Genomic DNA, 21448 nt, shown 5'->3' with positions numbered 1-21448 from the left:
GAAAAACAATGGGACCAAATAAAGTGATGACTTTCGAGTTTCAAATGCGCAGTATTTTGTTATTCTTAAACCCATAGACATGGTCTTCGTGTTATTTTAAAGGATTTTTCAAGCTCTTTCCATCTGAACAACAAATTTTAGCATTTAACCATGTTGAAAATTTTACGCACATACCTACACACTGTTAAAACAGGACTGTACTAGATTTGGTAAATGTAGCATGCACTGTTAACCCAGCATAAACTGTGGTTTATGGCATTTTAGGCTTTTATGATTCAAGAAACACACTGTCAAGTGTAGTAGTGCAACAGTATTTTTAAATAAATGAACATTTCGTTGTAAACCAGCAATGCTGTGTAGAGTAAGCCAACATTAGAAACAATCCTTCACACAATATAACAATACAATAAAACAATATAATTTAAGAAGTAATTATTGATTATTTAATCAGTAATTATGATTTCCATAAATTAATTTGATGGATTTGTTATATTTATTTCAAAAAATATCCAGAAGTGGCAAAATACATACTTAAAGCCGTTCTATGTAGTTTCGGCGTTTTTGTCAAACAGCGACCCCTAGAGTCGCTGGAGAATACTTGCAACTGTCGTAATTTCCCACTCTAGTACTCCGAAGATAATGACCAGGTAATGTTTCACAATTTCATACAAATATTAGGCTACTGCATAGTCTATTAAACTACAGATGATGGTAATAGGATTTTTATAGAAGTTTATTCCAAGTGTAGAGTGCAATAAAGTACCGCGTTTGCTGGCTTATAACGTTTTTACATGATTGCAGCTAAATCACAAGTAAACATTACAAAATGCCATGACAAAGTTAATTGTGTACGTTGCATTATTTCATAACGTTGTTCGTTATAATGTCACTATACACGATTATTGCTATTTATCATAATAGTTTGCAAATTGTGCATGTTTACACTATTTACAACCTCTATGCTTATTTATGTCCTGATAATTTTGTGAGATATTGACAACTGTTGTCATGATAATCGCATGACATACTACAAGCAAGCGCAACAACATACAACATAGACCGCAAACAAGTTTACAAATGAGAGATTTACTTACTAGTCCATCAACAAGATTGCCAGATCAGCATCCCATCCAGTGCTGTCTTTTAGCTCACGCCAACGAGTAAAAACCTGACCGAGTGGGACTCTTGTCCGGTTCCTAACGCGGTCAGATTCTCTTTTCCTTTTCCTACTCTCTTCCGAACGCGCTTTCTTAACTTTTAAATCGTTTAGCTTCACGTCTCACGCGTGCAGTTGTTGTTATAGGCTTGATTGACTTCATGCAGCACTGCATGAAACGACAGCCGGATGACGTCAAAGTGCCGTCTCTGATCATTCTTGTGGTACTTTGACGTCATCCGGCGGTCGGTTCTTGCAGCGCCACACGAAGTTGAACAAGCCTAACGTGTGTGACGTCGTTGCCGTAAAGCAAGTCGTGATTCTCGCGATATTTGTCAGGGGCGGTTCTCTCAAGCTTGCATTGGCGGTTTTGCTAGCGGCGTCCTCCCCAATGCTTCAACAGGAGGATGATTCACCATACGATGACTTTGTTTACCACTGAAATAACTTTGAAGCTGCTATATTAAGGTAAAATAACTGCATATATTTATAGCTGTGAATGATCAGAAATGTATATTTCTCAGTAAATAGTACATTCTGACTTCAGAAATGGATGATCTGAAAACATTAGCTTAGCTTTTCTATATTTACTTTAAAGTGAGTTTGGTTGAATACGTTTTTGAAAAATTATTAAAAACATACAAAAGTTTTTTCATGGCACAAAGTAACATCATTTTGTAAAGTTTGGGCTCTTACAGTGTAATATTTAAAAAAAATATGCTTTCAAGGCAAAATTTCAACAAGAACAGTTCACATGGCAGAAGTGATTTCTTTTTCTCTGACATCCATCTAAGAAGAAGTGCTGTTGATTTACACACTGACATCAAGTGGATTTTTTTGGCATAACATAACTCAACCAAATAATATATGGCTGAATCAGCTTGAGTTAAGTTAGGTACTGAGTTCAGTCAAAAAACTAAATTATGTCAACATTAATTCTGTATCTGACTCTTTCCTCTGTTGATCACAAAAGAAATGTCTCAGTGGTTTGATGTCCATTCATTTGAAGTCAAACAGAGCCAATCTTGTTTGGTTACCAACGTTTCTCAAAATATCTTTTGTATTCTGCTGAAGAACGAAATTCATACAACTTTGGGATGACATGAAGGTGAAATGCTGAATGTATTTTCATCTCTTTACGAGAGCTTTTCTTTAAAAAAGAATTGTGTATAATTTTTTTGGAGGCATATTTTTTGGAAGCAGTCTTTCTCATAGCCTCTGATAAGATACAAGCTACACATGGTGCTGTTTTAGTAGTGACTTTATATGCAGCGTATATAAGTGTATGGAGATTATACCGATCTCATATTAAGGGTAAATCATGTCAGTTCATGTTATCTGTGTTCATGAAGTGTCTGATCCCGGCTGAACCATTAAGTGAGAGAAACGGTGCTGTCCTTTATCTGGTGTTACCATGGGGCTGCTGCCTGGGTGATAGTCGAGGACACGATGACAAGACAGAACAAAGTATTAACACAGCTAATTACTGCTTATTTCAACCCCACCTCCTCTCTCTTTCTTTCTCTCTCTCTCTCTCTCTCTCTTTCTCTTTCTCTTTCTCTTTCTCTCTCTGCTGTTTCATCACCCATATCTACATACATACACTCAGGATGTGCTACACGTTATTGCGCATTTTATCTCAATATACTGTCATTTTAGAAGAGCGATAGCTATATTGGTTTCGTGAGATGTTTCAGAAGACTATTAGTTGGTGAATGCTGTCTTAGAGACTGAAGTTTATGCGTGCAAATCTGTTATTTGTTTCCATCTCTGTCTTTCTGTCAGGCTTTGTAGTGTTGGAAACACAATTGACTTTCTTCTTGGCTAATGGCTGCAGCACGTCAGCGCAGTCAGAATGCAATGCTTTGATTTATTTAACCCTTGTTTCGGAAAGCACTACAGGACATGAGAAGGGTGTTGGCCATTCAAGAGGGAACTGAGAACAAATGACCATCCACTTTTGTGTGTGCGCGTGTTATTTACGCTCCTGTTTCATCAGCAGAACCATGTTACTGTCACTTTTTTGTAAAAATTAAAACAATTTAATGCATCTGATAAAGCCATGAAACAACCATAAAAATTTGTTTTTTAGTGACTGATGACTTAAATTTGTATCTTTTCTTTACAAGAGCTATTGTTTACCTTTTTGTATCACTTGGTGCCCAAAAAAGCACCAACCTGGTCTCTGGAATTTGTACATGGGGGATTCTCACGAAAACTTGGTTTTAAAAATGTCAAGCATGAAAATGTAAAAATTGCTTAAATTTACTTTTTTTCCCAGCAGACATTGAAAAACAAAGTCTGGAGCAAATGGGAACATTAATTTAAAAACTTTTACTTATCATTTAACACTTTTTGTAACATAATTTAAAAAATTAGTCCTAAAAAATCTCATTACCGCAACAGTCAGAAAACATCAACACTGACATATTTTCAAAATGACATGACAAACCTGAAAGAACATAATTTGGAGATTCTGCACATGCATTTAAAATCAAAGTATTATGCTTCTATTAATTAAATTAACATTTAATAAGCATCTGTTGCGGTAATGATAATCAAAATGTCGTGTAAGCGTTCTGACAAGATAATATTTCAAATTAATTGTAAAAAAAAAGGATCTTACCTGGTAGCCATCTTGAAGTAACTGGTCCATGTGCTTGGTCACTCAAAATCAAACTTTATTAAAATTCTGTATGTGTGCTTAAACTGTTCTCAAAAAGTGTTGCGGAGGATGAGAACATCAGGCATGGACACATCATTTTCCTAATTTTTCTTCATTATTATTATACATGAATATTCAGTAAATATTTTTCTGTCATCTAAAGTAGTCTAGCAAAACATCCATTCATTTTTTTTCTTAATATTTTTGTGTTAATTTGATTAAATTACAACATAACGCATGTTCAAACACAGCCGGACACATTGCGGTAATGAGAATTTCAGCAGAAAATGAGATAAAATGTACAATTATAAATTCTTATGTTGAAATCACACATTGTGCAAGGTAGAACACAGTATTGTGTTAATTCTGATGCTTTTTAATGTTACTATATTACACATTTTAAAGCTAAAATCATTAGTGCCGTGGTGTTTCAATGGTTTCGTGAGAATCACCCACATATTTGACGAGGTAGCTAATTTATATGAAATCATACAAAGTGAATAATACTAAAAGCCCCGCCCCTAAACCCAACGTCATTGGGGTTCACACAAAAACATACAAGTGAGATCCAAATGATAAAATATGGATGAATTGCCATGACATTGGAAAATCACCTTTTTTATTTTAAATATAAGTTCTCTTTTTGTGCCTAAATCCTTCAATCTATGTTTTTGATGCAAATAAAGATTGTTTGCACAGCAGTTTTCAGTGACTGACATAACTTGTGTCTGAGAGGATATGATGTCGTCTCCTGACAGGAACCGAGCTCTCGGGAAGTGTGATTGGGGCACAGAGTCATGTGTCAGGTCACAGATGGCTCATTTGCACCCGCTAATGACTCTCATTGAAATGCCATTACTGTCCAAATGTCAGTCTGTTAAATGTTGGGGGCAAAAGGATCAATTTAGAATGTTAACATTATTTAAAACATAAATATTTCAAAATCACTTTTGTTTTCTTGTTAGTTTATTGATTGGTATCTGTGAAGATTACAGAGCAAACAACAGTCAATTTGTAATCATGCATTACTTCCTGTTGTTCGGTCTGATTTGTTAAGTGACCGTCTTATGTCTTTGTAAGGGCACATTTATGCCTGTTTAGTATACAAGGAAGTTAGGGTGTATTGCAAGATAAATTGGTCAGCAGGGTTTTACATTTACATTACATGCATGCATTTGACAAATGCTGTTTATCTATAGTGACCTACAGTATTCATTTCACCATTTTGTCTCCTTGATATTTCTGAACATTCAATTTTGCTGCTTTAGTTTAATATGCTCAGTCGGTAGATGGAAATTGGGACCTATTGCTTTTAAAACTGTCCTGATCCAGAAATATTGCCTTGAAAATCGAAAGATTTAGAAACGTAATAACAGATCTTTTTTTCTACAAGTGATGTGTTTTTAAGTTATTGTTAATGTCTGTAGGAGAAACAGTGCTGGACAAGTTACAGTATAACATTTTTAGTCAATGGGTTTAAAAAAAAAACATAATCTTAGTATAAACAGCACAGTGGCTGGATACAGTACAAGTCATAAATGCCCTTTCCATGCAAAAAAAAATCCAAAACAAAAACGAACAAGATTTGGGTCAAAATAAAAAATAAATTACACTTCCAATAAAATTATCTGAGTAATGGTTTTGGTCCTTTAAAGGGACAATAAGTAGGATTTACCCTATCTAGTGGTGAATTTGTATTTTGCATTCGAACAAATAGTGCTCTCTAGCGCCTCGCTTTTCCAAATGCGTGTCGCAACTATGGTAGCCGTTATGTAATCACTGATCTCCGTGTCCGTTTCAGCTGGTTTGCGTGTTCTGAATGAAAAACACTTTGTGGAAACGCGTTGGTAGGCTAGTGCTTTTTGTCCCTCTCTGCTATTTTAGGTTATCAATACGGCGGAACGATATGCAAGCCTCTTTGGACTTACCCGTTCAATGTTAGTAAAGAGAAGAAATTCTAAGCTTACAAAGAAAAGTCAGATCACTGGCAGAGGTCATTTGACACCAACAAGGACATATTTATGAATAAAGACATTGATTTTGCTTAATAAAACACTTAAAACCGTACTTACTGTCCATTTAAGGTAGTTGTTATCACGCTGATATATGTTAAATTGTTGTTTTCTTATGAAAAGTGTCATTTTAGTTAGTAATTTGTTACTAAAAAGACGGGGCATGTCGTTATGATTGACATTTGTGATTGACAGCTTCTCTGAGCGAACTCTCAGAGCTTTGAGGGAAGATATAACTAACTATTAATTTTTGATTTCTGTGTTATTTCACTCCAACAAAAAGAGTTGTATTTAACATACTTTATTTTAGGAAGCCAGTCAAATGAGACGATCAAGGGGCCTGGTTAAATTGTTGAAAGTTTAATACTACGGCTCCGGCTCCACGGACGATTCCTTCTGCATATGCCCTGGCTCCAAACTGACATTTTGTCAGCACCCCTCATTATACATTTTACGTTCAGTTCATTACAATGGAAGGAAGCGCTGTTGCGTCGATAAATTCCGATATACACTATTAATAGACCGACAACTATTCTGATTCTCACAGCCGATATTATTCACGTACTATGTATATTTATTTAGTATATTTCATGTACTACGGCAGGCTTTTGATCAGTAAGTCCTTATCGATCTGAAATCACTGTTAGTTTGAGTCGGTTATAACGTGCATTTGAAAAAGCACCACTCGTCAAACATAATCATTATATATATTCTTTATTATCATGAAAATACCTGAAAAGGTTTGAAGAACAGCAATGTAAATATATCTTTAAGCCATTTCCTGGAGCTGCGTGTCATAGCTGCGTTTGTCTGGTTCTTCGTCTGCAGCCCATATTGAGTTTCTGCATGAGAGCGCCCTCTGGATTTTGGATGTAGCGACATTTCGCCGTGTTTTATTGAGAAGCATAGCAAACATCATCGGACGATATATCGGAGCACACCTGACTAATATAAAACTTAGAATGTTGTTTTAAATAGAGAAAATGCTTTAAATTTAGCTGAAACCACTCAGAAACTTATAATCAGACTAAAGTAAAGTTATAGGTCTCTAAGTGGCAGTTTCCCAGACAGGGTTTATCCCTGTCCGGGACTTATTTAAAAACACTTTGTACTGACATATCTTAACATATATCTGTGCTATTGTTTTGTCTCAAGATGCAGACCAGAATTGTTTCTTTGTCAGGTTTGTTTGTAAAAGACTTCTTAAATGTCCTAATATAACTAAGACCTAGTCCTGGAATAATCTAAACCCTGTCCTGGAAACTGCCCCTAAATGTATAATAGAAAAAGGGATGTGAAAGATGAGTATGTCTTCATACGAAGGAAGGAAATATTTAAACATTTCTTTGAGTAAGTCATATGACACACAGACTTCTTTTTATCTTATCACGTGGCTTTGCATCAGTGTTTGATAATTATGAATGATGGCCAGGTGGCGCTTTGCACATTTGTGTTTATTTTTTGTGTATGCTGAGAGCATGATGCCCAGAAACGGTCCTATTATCTCGCCTCTGACACCAGCTGTCTTCACACAGACACGACGGATGATTTATTGCACCACTGTGTTGATGTTTTAACAGGGCATTTGGCTCTTGTCGTTTTATAGATTGTGAATGTCTATTTACATTTTCAAAATGCGTTTTAATTGGGTTACGAATTAGTTTGTCTTAATTTAAGTCTGTTTAAAACTTTGCATCACCTAAAGCTATAGCAAAAAAAATTCCCTAAAGGTTTCCTAGCCCCCCTTCCGTCAGTAACTACTAATTAAATAGACAAGCCTCACCTTATTGGTTGAGCTAGAAACTGACAGGTCAGGCCTCAAAATCAGTGCCAGTGTTTATAGAAAGTCAAGTCAGCCTTTTAGTTGACTACGCACATTAAACTGGGATATGTGAAAACATTTGAATGCCCGGAGTGAGAAAGTAGCACACTCCTGAATGACCTTCATGAAAAAGTTTCCCAATTTATCAGTAGAAAGGACAGAGACTAAATATTTTTTATCCCTGCACTCCACAAGGACAAAAGACAGTCAGTTGACTTGGCAAAGATCAGAAAGGATTTGTTAAGTTGATCCGTTGTTTTGTCCTATTATGCACTGCAGTCTAAATCTGGATTAAGTCTTTTTCAGTGATTCATATATGTGCATATGTAACAAAGAACAGCACCAAGAGCATATCAGACTTATACTTTAAGCTTTTAGTTAGAAATGTTGCCATGAGATAGAAAGTCCTTTAGTACTGGAGCTAAATTCCATCAGGGACATTTTGGACTGGAGTGCGAGTTTTAAATGTTACGATGGTTTTCATATAATGTTGAAGTACAAAAGAAAAAAAAAGGTGTAATAATGCCTATTTTTCAATACCCCATTGAATTCTGAGTCATTTGAAAATAGCTGATGTGCATGCACCTACTGTATGAAGGTCTCGATCTATACCGAAAGCACATGGCGTGGCACGATGTGTCAACAAAGCTGTCTACCCCGCATGTGCCTGTTTTCGACAGTTGCTCATAACTATCTGCTTTGTGGTGATTTCCCACTGATATATAGCATCAATTATACACTCACCTGAAGGATTATTAGGAACACCTGTTCAATTTCTCATTTATGCAATTATCTAATCAACCAATCACATGGCAGTTGCTTCAATGCATTTAGGGGTGTGTTCCTGGTCAAGACAATTTCCTGAACTCCAAACTGAATGTCAGAATGGGAAAGAAAGGTGATTTAAGCAATTTTGAGCGTGAGATGGTTGTTGGTGCCAGACGGGCCGGTCTGAGTATTTCACAATCTGCTCAGTTACTGGGATTTTCACGCACAACCATTTCTATTGTTTACAAAGAATGGTGTGAAAAGAGAAAAACTTCCAGTATGCGGCAGTCCTGTGGGCGAAAATGCCTTGTTGATGCTAGAGGTCAGAGGAGAATGGGCCGACTGATTCAAGCTGATAGAAGAGCAACTTTGACTAAAATAACCACTCGTTACAACCGAGGTATGCAGCAAAGCATTTGTGAAGCCACAACAGGCACAACCTTGAGACGGATGGGCTACAACAGCAGAAGACCCCACTGGGTACCACTCATCTCTATTACAAATAGGAAAAAGGGGCTACAATTTGCACAAGCTCACCAAAATTGGACAGTTGAAGACTGGAAAAATGTTGCCTGGTCTGATGAGTCTCGATTTCTGTTGAGACATTGAGATGGTAGAGTCAGAATTTGGTGTGAACAGAATGAGAACATGGATCCATCATGCCTTGTTACCACTGTGCAGGCTGGTGGTGGTGGTGGTGTAATGGTGTGGGGGATGTTTTCTTGGCACACTTTAGGCCCCTTAGTGCCAATTGGGCATCGGCCTACCTGAGCATTGTTTCTAACCATGTCCATCCCTTTATGACCACAATGTTCCCATCTTCTGATGGCTACTTTCAGCAGGATAATGCACCATGTCACAAAGCTGAATCATTTCAAATTAGTTTCTTGAACATGACAATGAGTTCACTGTACTAAAAGGCCCCCACAGTCGCCAGATCTCAACCCAATAGAGCATCTTTGCGATGTGGTGGAACGGGAGCTTCGTGTCCTGGATGTGCATCCCACAAATCTCCATCAACTGCAAGATGCTATCCTATTAATATGGGCCAGCATTTCTAAAGAATGCTTTCAGCACCTTGTTGAATCAATGCCACGTAGAATTAACGCAGTTCTGAAGGCGAAAGGGGGTCAAACACAGTATTCGTATGGCGTCCCTTATAATCCTTTAGGTGATTGTACGCTGCAAAATGTTTTACATTGAACTGAATCTCTATTGATTGACACTTTTAATGCTATCTTATAGTGCGTCAAACTCTTATTTTAAAAGATTAAAATGAAGGCAAATGCAGTTTTTTATTATATGACCCATTTCAGAATAACAGATTGTTTTTATGATTTCATTGTAATACAGGACTGGAAACGCAATACACACTGCAGCTTTATTGCACCCACTGAGCAGAACAAATTTGGCTTCTACATGCTCTGCAGAGCAGCTGAATGATTTTTGGAAATGCTGTATCTCTTGAGCTTTGCCCCAGTCATGAAACCCGTTTCTTTCATCCTGGGATTTAAAGAAACCAGTCTTTCTGCTTTCGATCTTTCTGGTTGAGAGAAATGATCCAGTTGAGGCTGCAATAACTGTAAGATTGAGAGCTGACAGAGCAAAACACTTGAAAGGTTATTACAAAGAGAGTAAAAATAGCTTTGTTTCATCCACATTTCCCTTATCCACAGGGTTTAGTGCAGGCCAATGTAGATCTAGTGTTTCCAACATATACAGAGTTTCAAAACATTTTGGCAAATTTCAATGCCATTGATCACAGTTAACCAGGAGCCAAAATATGACCATCAGTTCTCTTGCTGTCTGGAGTTGCAGGTTCTCCAAAAGAAAACCAAAACCGTCTCAAACCAAAGCATTTGATTAATGCTAGATTATATTATTTTAGATGAAAAGCATGTGGGAAACATTTAAAATAATGGGCTTGTAATGACAATAATGCAATACATACGTAAATGGCTATCGGCCATCTATCTGGTCAAATCCTGGGTGTCTTTATGTGGCTGTGTTCTTCTCTGCTGTGTGCATGCACACATTTATCACTCACTACAGGAGATATGTTGACAGCTGTGGGCACTGGTGCCAGGCAGAGCAGACCATACCCGCAGGCAGATACTGTTTGACTGGGCAATGAGGTGTTCCCATGTCAGGCAGGCCACAGCTGGTGTGGGTTTTCAGGTCAGACACATTTATTGACCCAATTGATAAGTATGGACTTTTAAGTTTGAATTTTAAATTAGTGTTCTATTAAAATGTATTTTTGGTGGCACAGTGGTCTAGTGGGTAGCGCTGTTGCCTCACAGTAAGAAGGTCCCCAGTTTGCCCTGGTCAAAGATCACCTGCATGTTTTCCCTGTGTCAGCTAGGCTTGGGCCGGTTACCGGTTTCAATGTATACCAAGGTTTTAAACAGTCAATAGTCCCTTTCACACATACAGTCTTTACTGGTAATTTACTGGTAAATTGATGTTAACATGTCATGTGTGAACAGAACCTTTCCGGTAAATCAGTGCTCCCAATTTACCAGTAAGACAGGTTGTAAGATTAACAGTAATTTACCGGTAAGCGCTGTGTGTGAACGAAAAATATAGCATTACCGGCATTTAGAACGGATGATGTCAGACCGCGCTGACAGATCAGAAAGTTTTTTATACAGGTGACGCGGTTTCCCCCAGACTGTTTACGGACGTTTCCACACACATGTTGCTTAAAAGTCGAGCACACCTGAATTTAACATCCACATTTCTTCACCAAAGTTGTTTAAAACAGCTTACCATCTAATTGCCAAATTGCCGACGTCCTTAGCACACAATCTGTGAAGCCTAATGTGCAAAAGCGCAGGTTCCGTTTGACGCCGCCTAACGCTAGGGCTGCACGATTAATCGTTTTTAAACCGAAATCGCGATGTGAATGGATGCGATTTGCGAATCGCAAGAAATGCGATTATTTCGATTCAAAACTATTAAATATAACAATCATCTAGTACGCAGTTTTTGACAGTTCGCTTCATGCGCATTTTACGTTTGATGCAGTTTAGACCAATAGAGTGCATGAACACTGAGGTGCTGACTACACGTCATAACACCATTTGGAAAACATGAGCGCGAGCAGCAGTTCAACTCCTCAACAAAGTGTACGGCCATATGATTTCCGCGATGCGGAAAACACGGACAGAATCGCGAAATGCATACAAATGGAATTAACTGCACAACGCGGAATGTCATGAAGTTGGCAGATTTTGGATTCAGTCATTTTAAAAACGCATTATAACTCATTAACCGGCAAATGAAAGGACAGAAATGCGCGAAAACATTTCCCTTTTGTGTAATGTTGGACTTAAAGAAAGGTGTATATACGTCCGTTTCTCGTCATGCATCGCAAACAATGACAAGCGCCTCATCAGACTATAAGCAGGTTTCATTAAAGCCCGGAACACAGCAGACGAAACAGGTACATTATACTTTCTTGCACGCGCACATCTGCACCGCTTTGAATATTTACAGGCATAAGGGTTCATGAAGCGCGCACACAGAGAGCAGTCAGCACACGCGTGATCACTAAATTTAAGTTTTCTTTCTTGTCTAAGTGAATATAAACAGCTGGATGTTTATCAGTATATTGAAGCAGAGCAGTTTTAAAGCTGTCTTGTGTCTTAAAGTGACAGTAACCTGGTGCTTTCTGTGTCAGAAATGTTTATTACACACCAAAAATTAAAATCACTCCTTACTCTTAACTGAACAAGCTTCTTCAGCTCCACATTTAAAATCCTACAGTGAGGACTGTGCAGTCTTTTATTTGTATTTTTTGCTTATGTTAAATCATAGATTCTAATAACTAATATATTTACATTTATTACACATGCCTGAAAAGTAAAACAAGATGAGTATAGTCTTATGATTAAAAGAAAAACTAAACATTTGCTTGTCAGATGCATTGTTGTAGTGACAGCCAAAATACATTGGCCTATATGTTATTTTAAATAAAACTTTAAAAAAAAAAAAAAAATTTAAATTGTATTTTTTTTAATGTTGTTTGATTAAAAAAAAGTTTGTATGGAGAATAGCAAAGTCCTGCAGACAACTTGGTACAATGTTTAAGAGGTTTTAAATAAACAGTAGCACAGCATCTTTCTTTGGTGCTATTAAAACCACCACAACAAACCTGGATGTACCTCTTTTATTATATACTAATGAATCGCACTTTAAATCGTGAATCGCAATTTTGATCAGAAAAATCGCAATTAGATTTTTTCTCCGAATCGTGCAGCCCTACCTAACGCAATGTTGTTTGGTCACGAGCAACTTCGCGACCGTTTGCCACAGATGTGAAAACAACATTATACGGACCGTGGATATTAAGTCATAACCCGCCGTTTACAAATACAACACGGACGGAGCTCGCCGGCCGCGCGCCACAGGTAACTTCCGCTTTCTCTCAGAGTTTACCGGTATTTTGATACTGAAGTGTGAATGATGTCTTACTGGTAAAAAGACGGAATGTCACTGCATGTGTGAACAGCACATTTTTGTATTTACTGGTAAATTCATTCTGGTAAATTCATGGTAATTTACCAGAATTACTGTGTGAAAGAGGCAAATGTTTCAAAACCACTAAAATTTTATGTGATACCATTTTCAAGGTATAATCTGTGTTTACACAAAATTAAGTTAAATAATTAAGTCAAGTAATTGATTTGATGTTTACATTTAATATTATTAATATTAATACATTTTAATTTTATAATTTTTTGAAAAAATATTATAAATTAAGGTTTTATTTTTGCCTGGCATACATGTTGTATGTTGCTTAAACATAAAATGAATTGTGTCCAGTTGAAAAGTTGTATATGTGGTATTTGAAAATGAGACATTTTAGTGTTGCAAAGGCAATGAATCTGTGGTATTTTTGCTTAGGGTTACCATACCGCCAAAATCTCATACCGCCCATTCCTAGTTCAACTACATGGACGTTGGGTGAATGGGATCCTTCACCAACCTTTGTGTAGATTAACCATAAATATACTGCCCTACAAAGCCAATATGCTTTTTTGTCGCTGGGGTGGTACCCTATGGTTCCGTTTTATACCTTTAGGGACGTGCACACCAAAGCTTTTTTACACGGCTGAAAACGCCCGGCGGACAGCTTTCTTCAGATAAGTGCTTTGGTTGCTGTGTTTTGTTTATCAGTCGTTGTACGACACGCCGGTTGGTTGTTGTGATATTTGTCCCACCCCTCCTTCACTGTGATTGGACGGCCGTGTGAGAGCTGACATTGACGAGCTGAGCTTTTCATCCAAATTGAATATTTTTTAACTGTTGGCGCTGGTGTTAACTGGTGTTGAGCACGGAAAAACGCAGAGCATCGACTTTCATAGCGGAAAAAAACTTTTTTGAAACACGCCACGCTTTCATTGGAAACAATTGAAAACATACGCCGGCGTTACAGCTTTGGTGAGCACACCTCCTTAGGGGGCATACACATCAAAACTTTTAAACACGGCTAAAACGCAGAGAGGACGGCGAATCCCAGTTGTTTTCTCATCTGAGCGCCAGCTTTCTTCAGCTAAGCGCTTTGGTAGCTGTGATACTTGAGCTGTGAGCCGGTTGGTTGTTGTGATACTTGTCCCGCCCCTCCTCCACTGTGATTGGACAGGCGTGTGAGAACTTTCACCCAAAGTTGAATCTCTTTCAATTTTTGAATAAATAAATAAAAATATAAAATGTCTTTTTAGGAGTAGCCCTAACTGGCACAGTCTCAATGTAATGGTAAAATGAAACGCATGTTATGGCAATTTTCACAATGTTGGTAATTGTATATAGCCAACAAAAGAACATGTTATGCATTATTAATATAATAAATGTATTCACCTATCCCTTGTGGAAATAATGCAAGGCGCGAGACTTGATAGTTTCACAAAAAGTAGTAACGGGATTAACTGTGTTAGTCTGTAAAGTTATTGATTCATATTTTTAATATTTCATATTTTAAATGAATAAATGCTATGAGATGTGCTGTGAACTGTGTTAGCATACATGGAGGTTGGGAGCGGATTTTTCCTGTGTTGTGAGGAAGTGATGTGTGAGGGGTGAATCTGAGCTCTATAGTCTTTCTTCACAATACACAGAGGGTGGGGTCACAGGCAAAAGGAAATAACTTGCGTCATAGAAAAATGTTCTCATTCCAGGCAATCTGTGTACACTTTTTATTTTTAATTTACGGAATATTTCATTTATTCTGCACAAGTGAACCATAGCAGTTTATCTCACATAAACAATTAATAGTATTTCTTGCTAGAAATTTTAACAAAATGGTCAAATGAGCAAAATATATACATGATGAAAGTCTGGCATTAAAAAATTCTATGTCACTTCATGTAACATTTGACTCATTCAGACTTTGAATTCTGATTGGATGAGACACATTTCATGTCACTATAAAAGAGCTAACTTAAAGGTGCAGTGTGAAATTTTCAGAAGGATCTCTTAACAGAAATGCAAAATAATATACAAAACTAAATTATCAGGGGTGTATAAAGACTTTTCATAAAGAATCGTTATGTTTTTATTACCTTAGAATGAGACGTTTTATCTACATACACCGAGGGTCCCCTTACATGGAAGCCACCATTTTGGGCAACCATGTTTCTACAGAAGCCCTTAACGGACAAACTTTTTTACTAAGTTGTCTCCAACGATGACATGTTTGTCTGGTGGTGGCTACCGTAGCTTCTCTGTGTGTTTCAAAAGCAAGAGGTGAACAGTGGACTGAGCCGTTCCTTGCAATTCGCAACCTCACCACTAGATGCCGCTAAAATTTACACACTGCACCTTTAAGCATGTGTCAAATTACACATTCATTTGAAATATTAATTGACTTTTTTTAAAGGATGTGACCCACTTGTGTCAACCATACAACACAACACATGTGCATTATATAAAGCTTTACTGCCCAGTGCCCAGCTTTGACTATTAGCCATAAACCTTTGCAAGACCCGTTTTTCTTTATCCCCCCTTTTCTCCATCTTCCACCTCTCTCTACCGCAGAGCACTAAACTGCATCTTTTATTTATCAGGTTTTTCCTCACATTGGTGCTCCATACATTTCACGTCAGACACTCCTTTCAGATTCGAGTGGCTCTCCCACACAAAAGATGCCACTTCAAAAGACTTTCAACACAATGTGCTTGAGCCGCCGTGCGCCAATCGATGGTTTATTTCTTTTTGATGTTTTTTTAATTCTCAGCACGTGTGCCATAACTGTCACATAAACACTACGAATACAGTCAGAAAACAATGCGTTTAGCATCGACTGGTTCGTGTTTAAAAGCTCTGAACTCTTGGATTTCCTCTTTCTGGGGCGTGCCGATCTGATGACATCATCTGTGTGCGTGTGTTAGTAGCTGCTGACCAGCATGAGGTCAGTGTGTGTGTGTGTGTGTGTCTGAAAGGGTGGGGATCTATGAAGAGAAGTAAGTCTCAGTTACAGACTGTATTGGTGAAGATTTGATTTGACAGTGGGCTTTAGATGGGCAGTGGCCGTTTGTTAATGTTTGTGTTTAAATTATTCTTTAATTTCCTTTACGGCTGTCTCCAGTTATAAGCAATGCTATTATCAGGTGGTGACTAAAGAAAATGTTGTCTCTGATCCTGTGAAGTGTACTGTATAGGAACTTATGTCAAATATTATCATCTTGTGAATTTAAGCAATGATGGATGCACGTGAATAGTTGTTGGCACTGTGGTGCTTATGTGGGGTGCAGGTTTAAGTCTATATTTCCTACACTTGGGCTTTATGTTTATTTAGTTTACTTTTTATATATTTATGTGTAATGTATATTTTAATACACTTTAATGTAATTTAATGCATCAAAGGAAAAACATATTCTAGTAGTCCATGGTTCAGTCACTGCACTGCCCCCTAGTGTTAACAAAATTGCATAGCCATGTTAAAGCCTGATAGTAATAGATATACAGTGAGGAAACTAAGTATATGAACACCCTGCTATTTTGCAAGTTCTCCCACTTAGAAATCATAAAGGGGTCTGAAATTGTCATCGTAGGTGCATGTCCACTGTGAGAGACATAATATAAAAAAAATCCAGAAATCAAAATATATGATTTTTTTTAACTGTTTATTTGTATGGTACAACTGCAAATAAGTATATGAACACCTGTCTATCAGCTAGAATTATGACCCTCAAAGATCTGCCTTTAAAATGTCCACCTTCACCTTTATTTATTATCCTAAATTAGATGCACCTGTTTGAGGTCTTTAGCTGCATAAAGACACCTGTCCACCCCATACAATCAAAGTATGAATCCAACTACTAACATGGCCAAGACCAAAGAGCTGTCCAAAGACACTACACTGTAAAAAACAACCTATAGAATTTACTCAAAAAAAATGTTGTAACAATTTGCACTCACTTTGTTTGAGTAAATTATATCCTATATATTTGATTAAAGAGTACCTATATTTAATTACTATGATAAAGTAAAAAAAAGTTTTTTCATAACTAATTACTTATAAAAAAAATGAATAACATTAACCCTATTGGTATTAAGGCACAGATCTATTAAATTATTATTAATAATGATAAGCCATTAAGAAACATTACATATTACTTATTCAGAGAGGGTTGAATAAGAAAATAGTCATACACAAGATTGCATAATTGCTTGCTTTATTGACCAAATAACATTCTGTAAACATTTAAAACTAATTATTGGAAGTACAAAATAACCCCAATACATTTCAAGTGAAATACAACATATCTACATAAAGCTTCTTGAACATATTATTTCATAAAAAAATAAACCAGTCTTCATGAGATGTTAAAAAACCATTAAAAGCAAGATTCCTAAATACTGTTCTTCACGTTATCATTAGAAAATTAAAGAAGATAATAATATGAGAGGAAAAACTGATCTCATTTACCTCAGTAGCATGCTATATCGATACAAACAAACATTTCAACTTCATTTAAAACTTCATATTATGCTATAACTCACAGTACACGTGCATAAAACATTGAACACTAACAAGAAGTACTTACATTCAATTTTAAGTGATTCAACTTCATATACAAGTCACATAACATATGAACTCCGAAATACTTTTTTGAACAGACATTAAAAAGCGAAAGGCAACGTTAAGTATATATCTGTAAATGATAATAATAATAATAAAATGGCTTCATAAATGGATCCCTTCTAAAACAAAACTTAATATATTAACAGATAAATGCAAGAAAACCTTTACAGTAATTATCTAGCATCGACAGCTTTACCGTTGTTTGTTTGTCTGCTCGACGCCCTCCCGTCTGTATCATACATCAACCGTCCGCTGCTCTCTCTCGTCACGTGGCTTGCTCAAGTTCAACCACTCATATTGAGCAGCTCCGCTGTTCACGAGATTCAGACATGTAAATAATAACAATGGAAGTTAATATTTTAATCATAAATATGGATTTTTATTTGTATTCGCAGGTGCAAGAACTGGGCGATGTTTCATTCAAAGCTAACCTGACTGACATATTCTAACCTAGCAATCTGTCGACAACAGAGACAGAGAAGCACGCAAATGACTAAACTTCTGGTAGATTTTACAGTTAACCAACTTAACATTTCCATTCATGATCAACAAGTTAAATAAAAACTTACCTGTCAACAAACCGCAGTTCTCGCGCCGATATGAAATGAAAAAATGGTGACTCGAGTCCCGCCTGGATGTTGATTCATGCGCACTTTGCGGTGCTAAGGCCAATATTTTGGGGTATATGTTACTTATTTTTTTAATATTGCAGTTATTACTGTTAAAAAATTGGATAGTGAAGGTAGAATATACCCATTATTTTTTATTTTACTTGCTAGCTTATATGCTTAATTAAATTATAACTAATTTTCATGGGTTAAATTTAACACCCTCCAGAGTAATTTTTTACAGTGTAGAGACAAAATTGTACACCTCCACAAGGTTGGAAAGGGCTACGGGGGAAATTGCCAAGCAGCTTGGTGAAAAAAGGTCCACTGTTGGAGCAATCATTAGAAAATGGCTCCTCGGACTGGGGCTCCATGCAAGATCTCACCTCGTTTTGTCTTAATGATCCTAAGAAATCAGACCAGAACTACACGGGAGGAGCTGGTCAATGACCTGAAAAGAGCTGGGACCACCGTTTCCAAGGTAACTGTTGGTAATACACTAAGACGTCATGGATTTAAATCATGCATGGCATGGAAGGTTGACATGACAATGACCTGAAGCACAGAGCCAGGATAACCAAGGAGTGGCTCTGTAAGAAGCATATCAAGGTTCTGGCGTGGCCTTTGCCAGTCTCCAGACCTAAACCCAATAGAGAATCTTTGGAGGGAGCTCAAACTCTGTGTTTCTCAGCGACAGGCCAGAAACCTGACTGATCTAGAGAAGATCTGTGTGGAGGAGTGGGCCAAAATCCCTCCTGCAGCGTGTGCAAGCAATCCTGGTGGAAAACTACAGGAAATGTTTGACCTCTGTAATTGCAAACAAAGGCTACTGTACCAAATATTAACATTGACTTTCTCAGGTGTTCAAATACCTATTTGCAGCTGTATCATACAAATAAATAGTAAAAAAATCATACATTGTGATTTCTGGATTTTAGATTATGTCTCTCACAGTGGACATGCACCTACGAAGACAATTTCAGACCCCTCCATGATTTCTAAGTGTAGCAGAGTGTTCAAATACTTATTTTTCTCACTGTAATTGCAATACAGTAATATTTTTGCAATATACATATCGAGCAGAATATGCTGATTTTATTTCTTTTCTTTTGAAAACACAAACTGTTAAATACTTTTTCTGTATAATAGTGGTTTTGAAATTTTTTTATTCTTTTTCAACAAAATTAGACTAAAATGCATGTTCTTAGCTTTTAAAAGCACATGCATGGTCCAAACTACTCAAGAAATATGTCAGATATTCTGAAATCATAGTCCATGATTTTCACAGAAATTGTATCAAATGCAACTTTTTCAAATGTTTATTGTTGCCTACTGTGTCACATGCTATTAAAAATATATATATATTTATCTAGAGTCAGTGCATATTAACACATAGACAAAATGTGTGTGTTACTTTACCTCAAGGCTGTGTGTACACTACAGCTACACTTGAAATGTTTTGGCTCGCCTGACTGAATGGTTGCCATCTCTTCAGAAACAATGTTTTATTATTCTAGTACAGTATTACAAACACAGGTCTTAATGAATTAAATCTTCTTTCTCTCTTTCCTCAGAACTCAACATGGAGTACAACCCTTCGGACCACCCGCGTGCCAGCACCATCTTTCTCAGCAAGTCCCAAACAGACGGTGAGAGAGGCTTCACTTGTCCAAACTCCCTTTAGCACTGTGATAATTCAAATAAAAACACGGCTTTAATTTGATCCAAGGGCAACAGCACAGATGGGCAAGACTTAGTCAAACCAAATATTTCCTCCTTAGAGATGATTTTTGTTTTACTTAATTTGATGCCTCCGAGCGACAATGCTTTGTTTAAAATGTTTTTCCTGCCCAGCGGGCCACATTTCTAAACAGGCTAATGTAATATTTGCCTTGTTTCTTAGGGAGTTATTAGTGTGATGCAATGTGACTATCAGACGGCCGGTGGTTTCACTGATATTAAAGGGATTATTCATGGGAACTGGCATATAAATCAAGTCATTGAACTAAATAGCAACTTTGTTATTCATTTTTACCAATTTAATTTAGAAACCAATGCCCTCTTGTTTTGCAGTTCTTTTACCCAACAAGAAAGGTACGTTTGGTACGCTTGTCTGTTGGTCTGCTGCTATGTGCTTTGTTAAAGCTTTATAGATGGGGAATGTTTGTAGTTTTAATATTACGCCTTTAACTGTTATCTGTTTGTATTGTACACCAGTGTACAGGAAGATTATTTGAAACTAGCGCACTCACATTTCCAAATGTAGTTTGCTACGCCAGTTTCAAACATTTTTTTTTGCAAAATGCATAAAAATGCACAAAAGCTGTCTCTGGGACAGGTCCCCACGCTTCTAATATGCACTTTTTAGGTACAAATGTGTACCTAAACTTTTTTGTAAAGGTATCCGCCTCAATGACAGCTTCTGTATCTTCCTTATCTGAGATTGTAGGGACAGAGTAGTTTAAATATCAAAACAGTAATTGGGTCAGTGACAAAACGGTTTGGCAAGATGAGAAATTCACAAATCTTTTAAAAACTTTTTTAAAGGCATGCATCAGGTTTATTTCAATGCACATAGTGTATTTATGTTGATTTTATGCAATAAAAATTACAGTTGCACCATTTTTATGAAAGTTAAGACTGAATGGACCTGAAAATGTCAACTGGTGTAACCGCCAATTGCGCCAAAGAAGGAGAAATATTAAATATTTTATTTACCTTAATGGCATGTAAACTTAATCATCAAAAAAATAATAATTTTAAAATATAATTTTTAGGGCCGGGACTCGATTAAAAAAATTAATCTAATTAATTGTAGGCTTTGTAATTAATTAATCGAAATTAATCACATTTTAATCACATATAAATATTTGACCTGAGAACATTGAGAAGTTATTTTTTCACATGGATTTTTAGTATACCATGAATAATGACTGAATACATAAGCTTAAGCAGCAAAATATTGTTTATTTTTGTTCAACCAAGTCGTTGTAATGTCCACGCTAGCTGCTATATGTTTTGCATTGAGATGATTTTTGTTTAATTAATTAATCTTAATTAAAGTCCCGGCCCTAATATTTTATTAGTTATTTCTAAATTTAAATTTTAATGCGTTTTTTATATTAATATTTTTATATTAATATAATATTTGTCCTGACATATGCTGAAAACAGCTCTGGTTTCTAAATAATCTTTAAGAAATTATGTAAAAATGTATGTAAAAATCATATTACACTAAACTCGAGGATTATATTTATTCCACCTTTTTTATGAATATATTTATATTTTCATAAAAAAAAATACTAGTTACACCAATTGACATTTTT

At 36.5% G+C, this 21448-nt stretch overlaps 1 protein-coding gene across 4 annotated transcripts in view; it reads left to right on the top strand.

The window, feature by feature from the left end:
* Positions 1 to 21448, top strand: part of ccny (cyclin Y) — a 74098-nt gene that overhangs the window by 22600 nt on the left and 30050 nt on the right. For 2 of the 4 annotated variants that reach the window (XM_055181819.2, XM_055181821.2), the window contains exons 2-3: positions 19697 to 19771; positions 20196 to 20216. In XM_055181819.2, the coding sequence (XP_055037794.1) occupies positions 19697 to 19771; positions 20196 to 20216 (96 nt within the window). The remainder of the gene's footprint in view (positions 1 to 19696; positions 19772 to 20195; positions 20217 to 21448) is intronic. The other 2 variants (XM_055181820.2, XM_055181823.2) reach the window with 1 other exon arrangement.

Source organism: Misgurnus anguillicaudatus, chromosome 25 (assembly GCF_027580225.2).
Source record: "Misgurnus anguillicaudatus chromosome 25, ASM2758022v2, whole genome shotgun sequence".
Classification (NCBI taxonomy): Eukaryota; Metazoa; Chordata; class Actinopteri; order Cypriniformes; family Cobitidae; genus Misgurnus; species Misgurnus anguillicaudatus.
The sequence above is the reverse complement of the archived record's forward strand: the minus strand, read 5'-3'. Positions and strand labels throughout refer to the sequence as shown.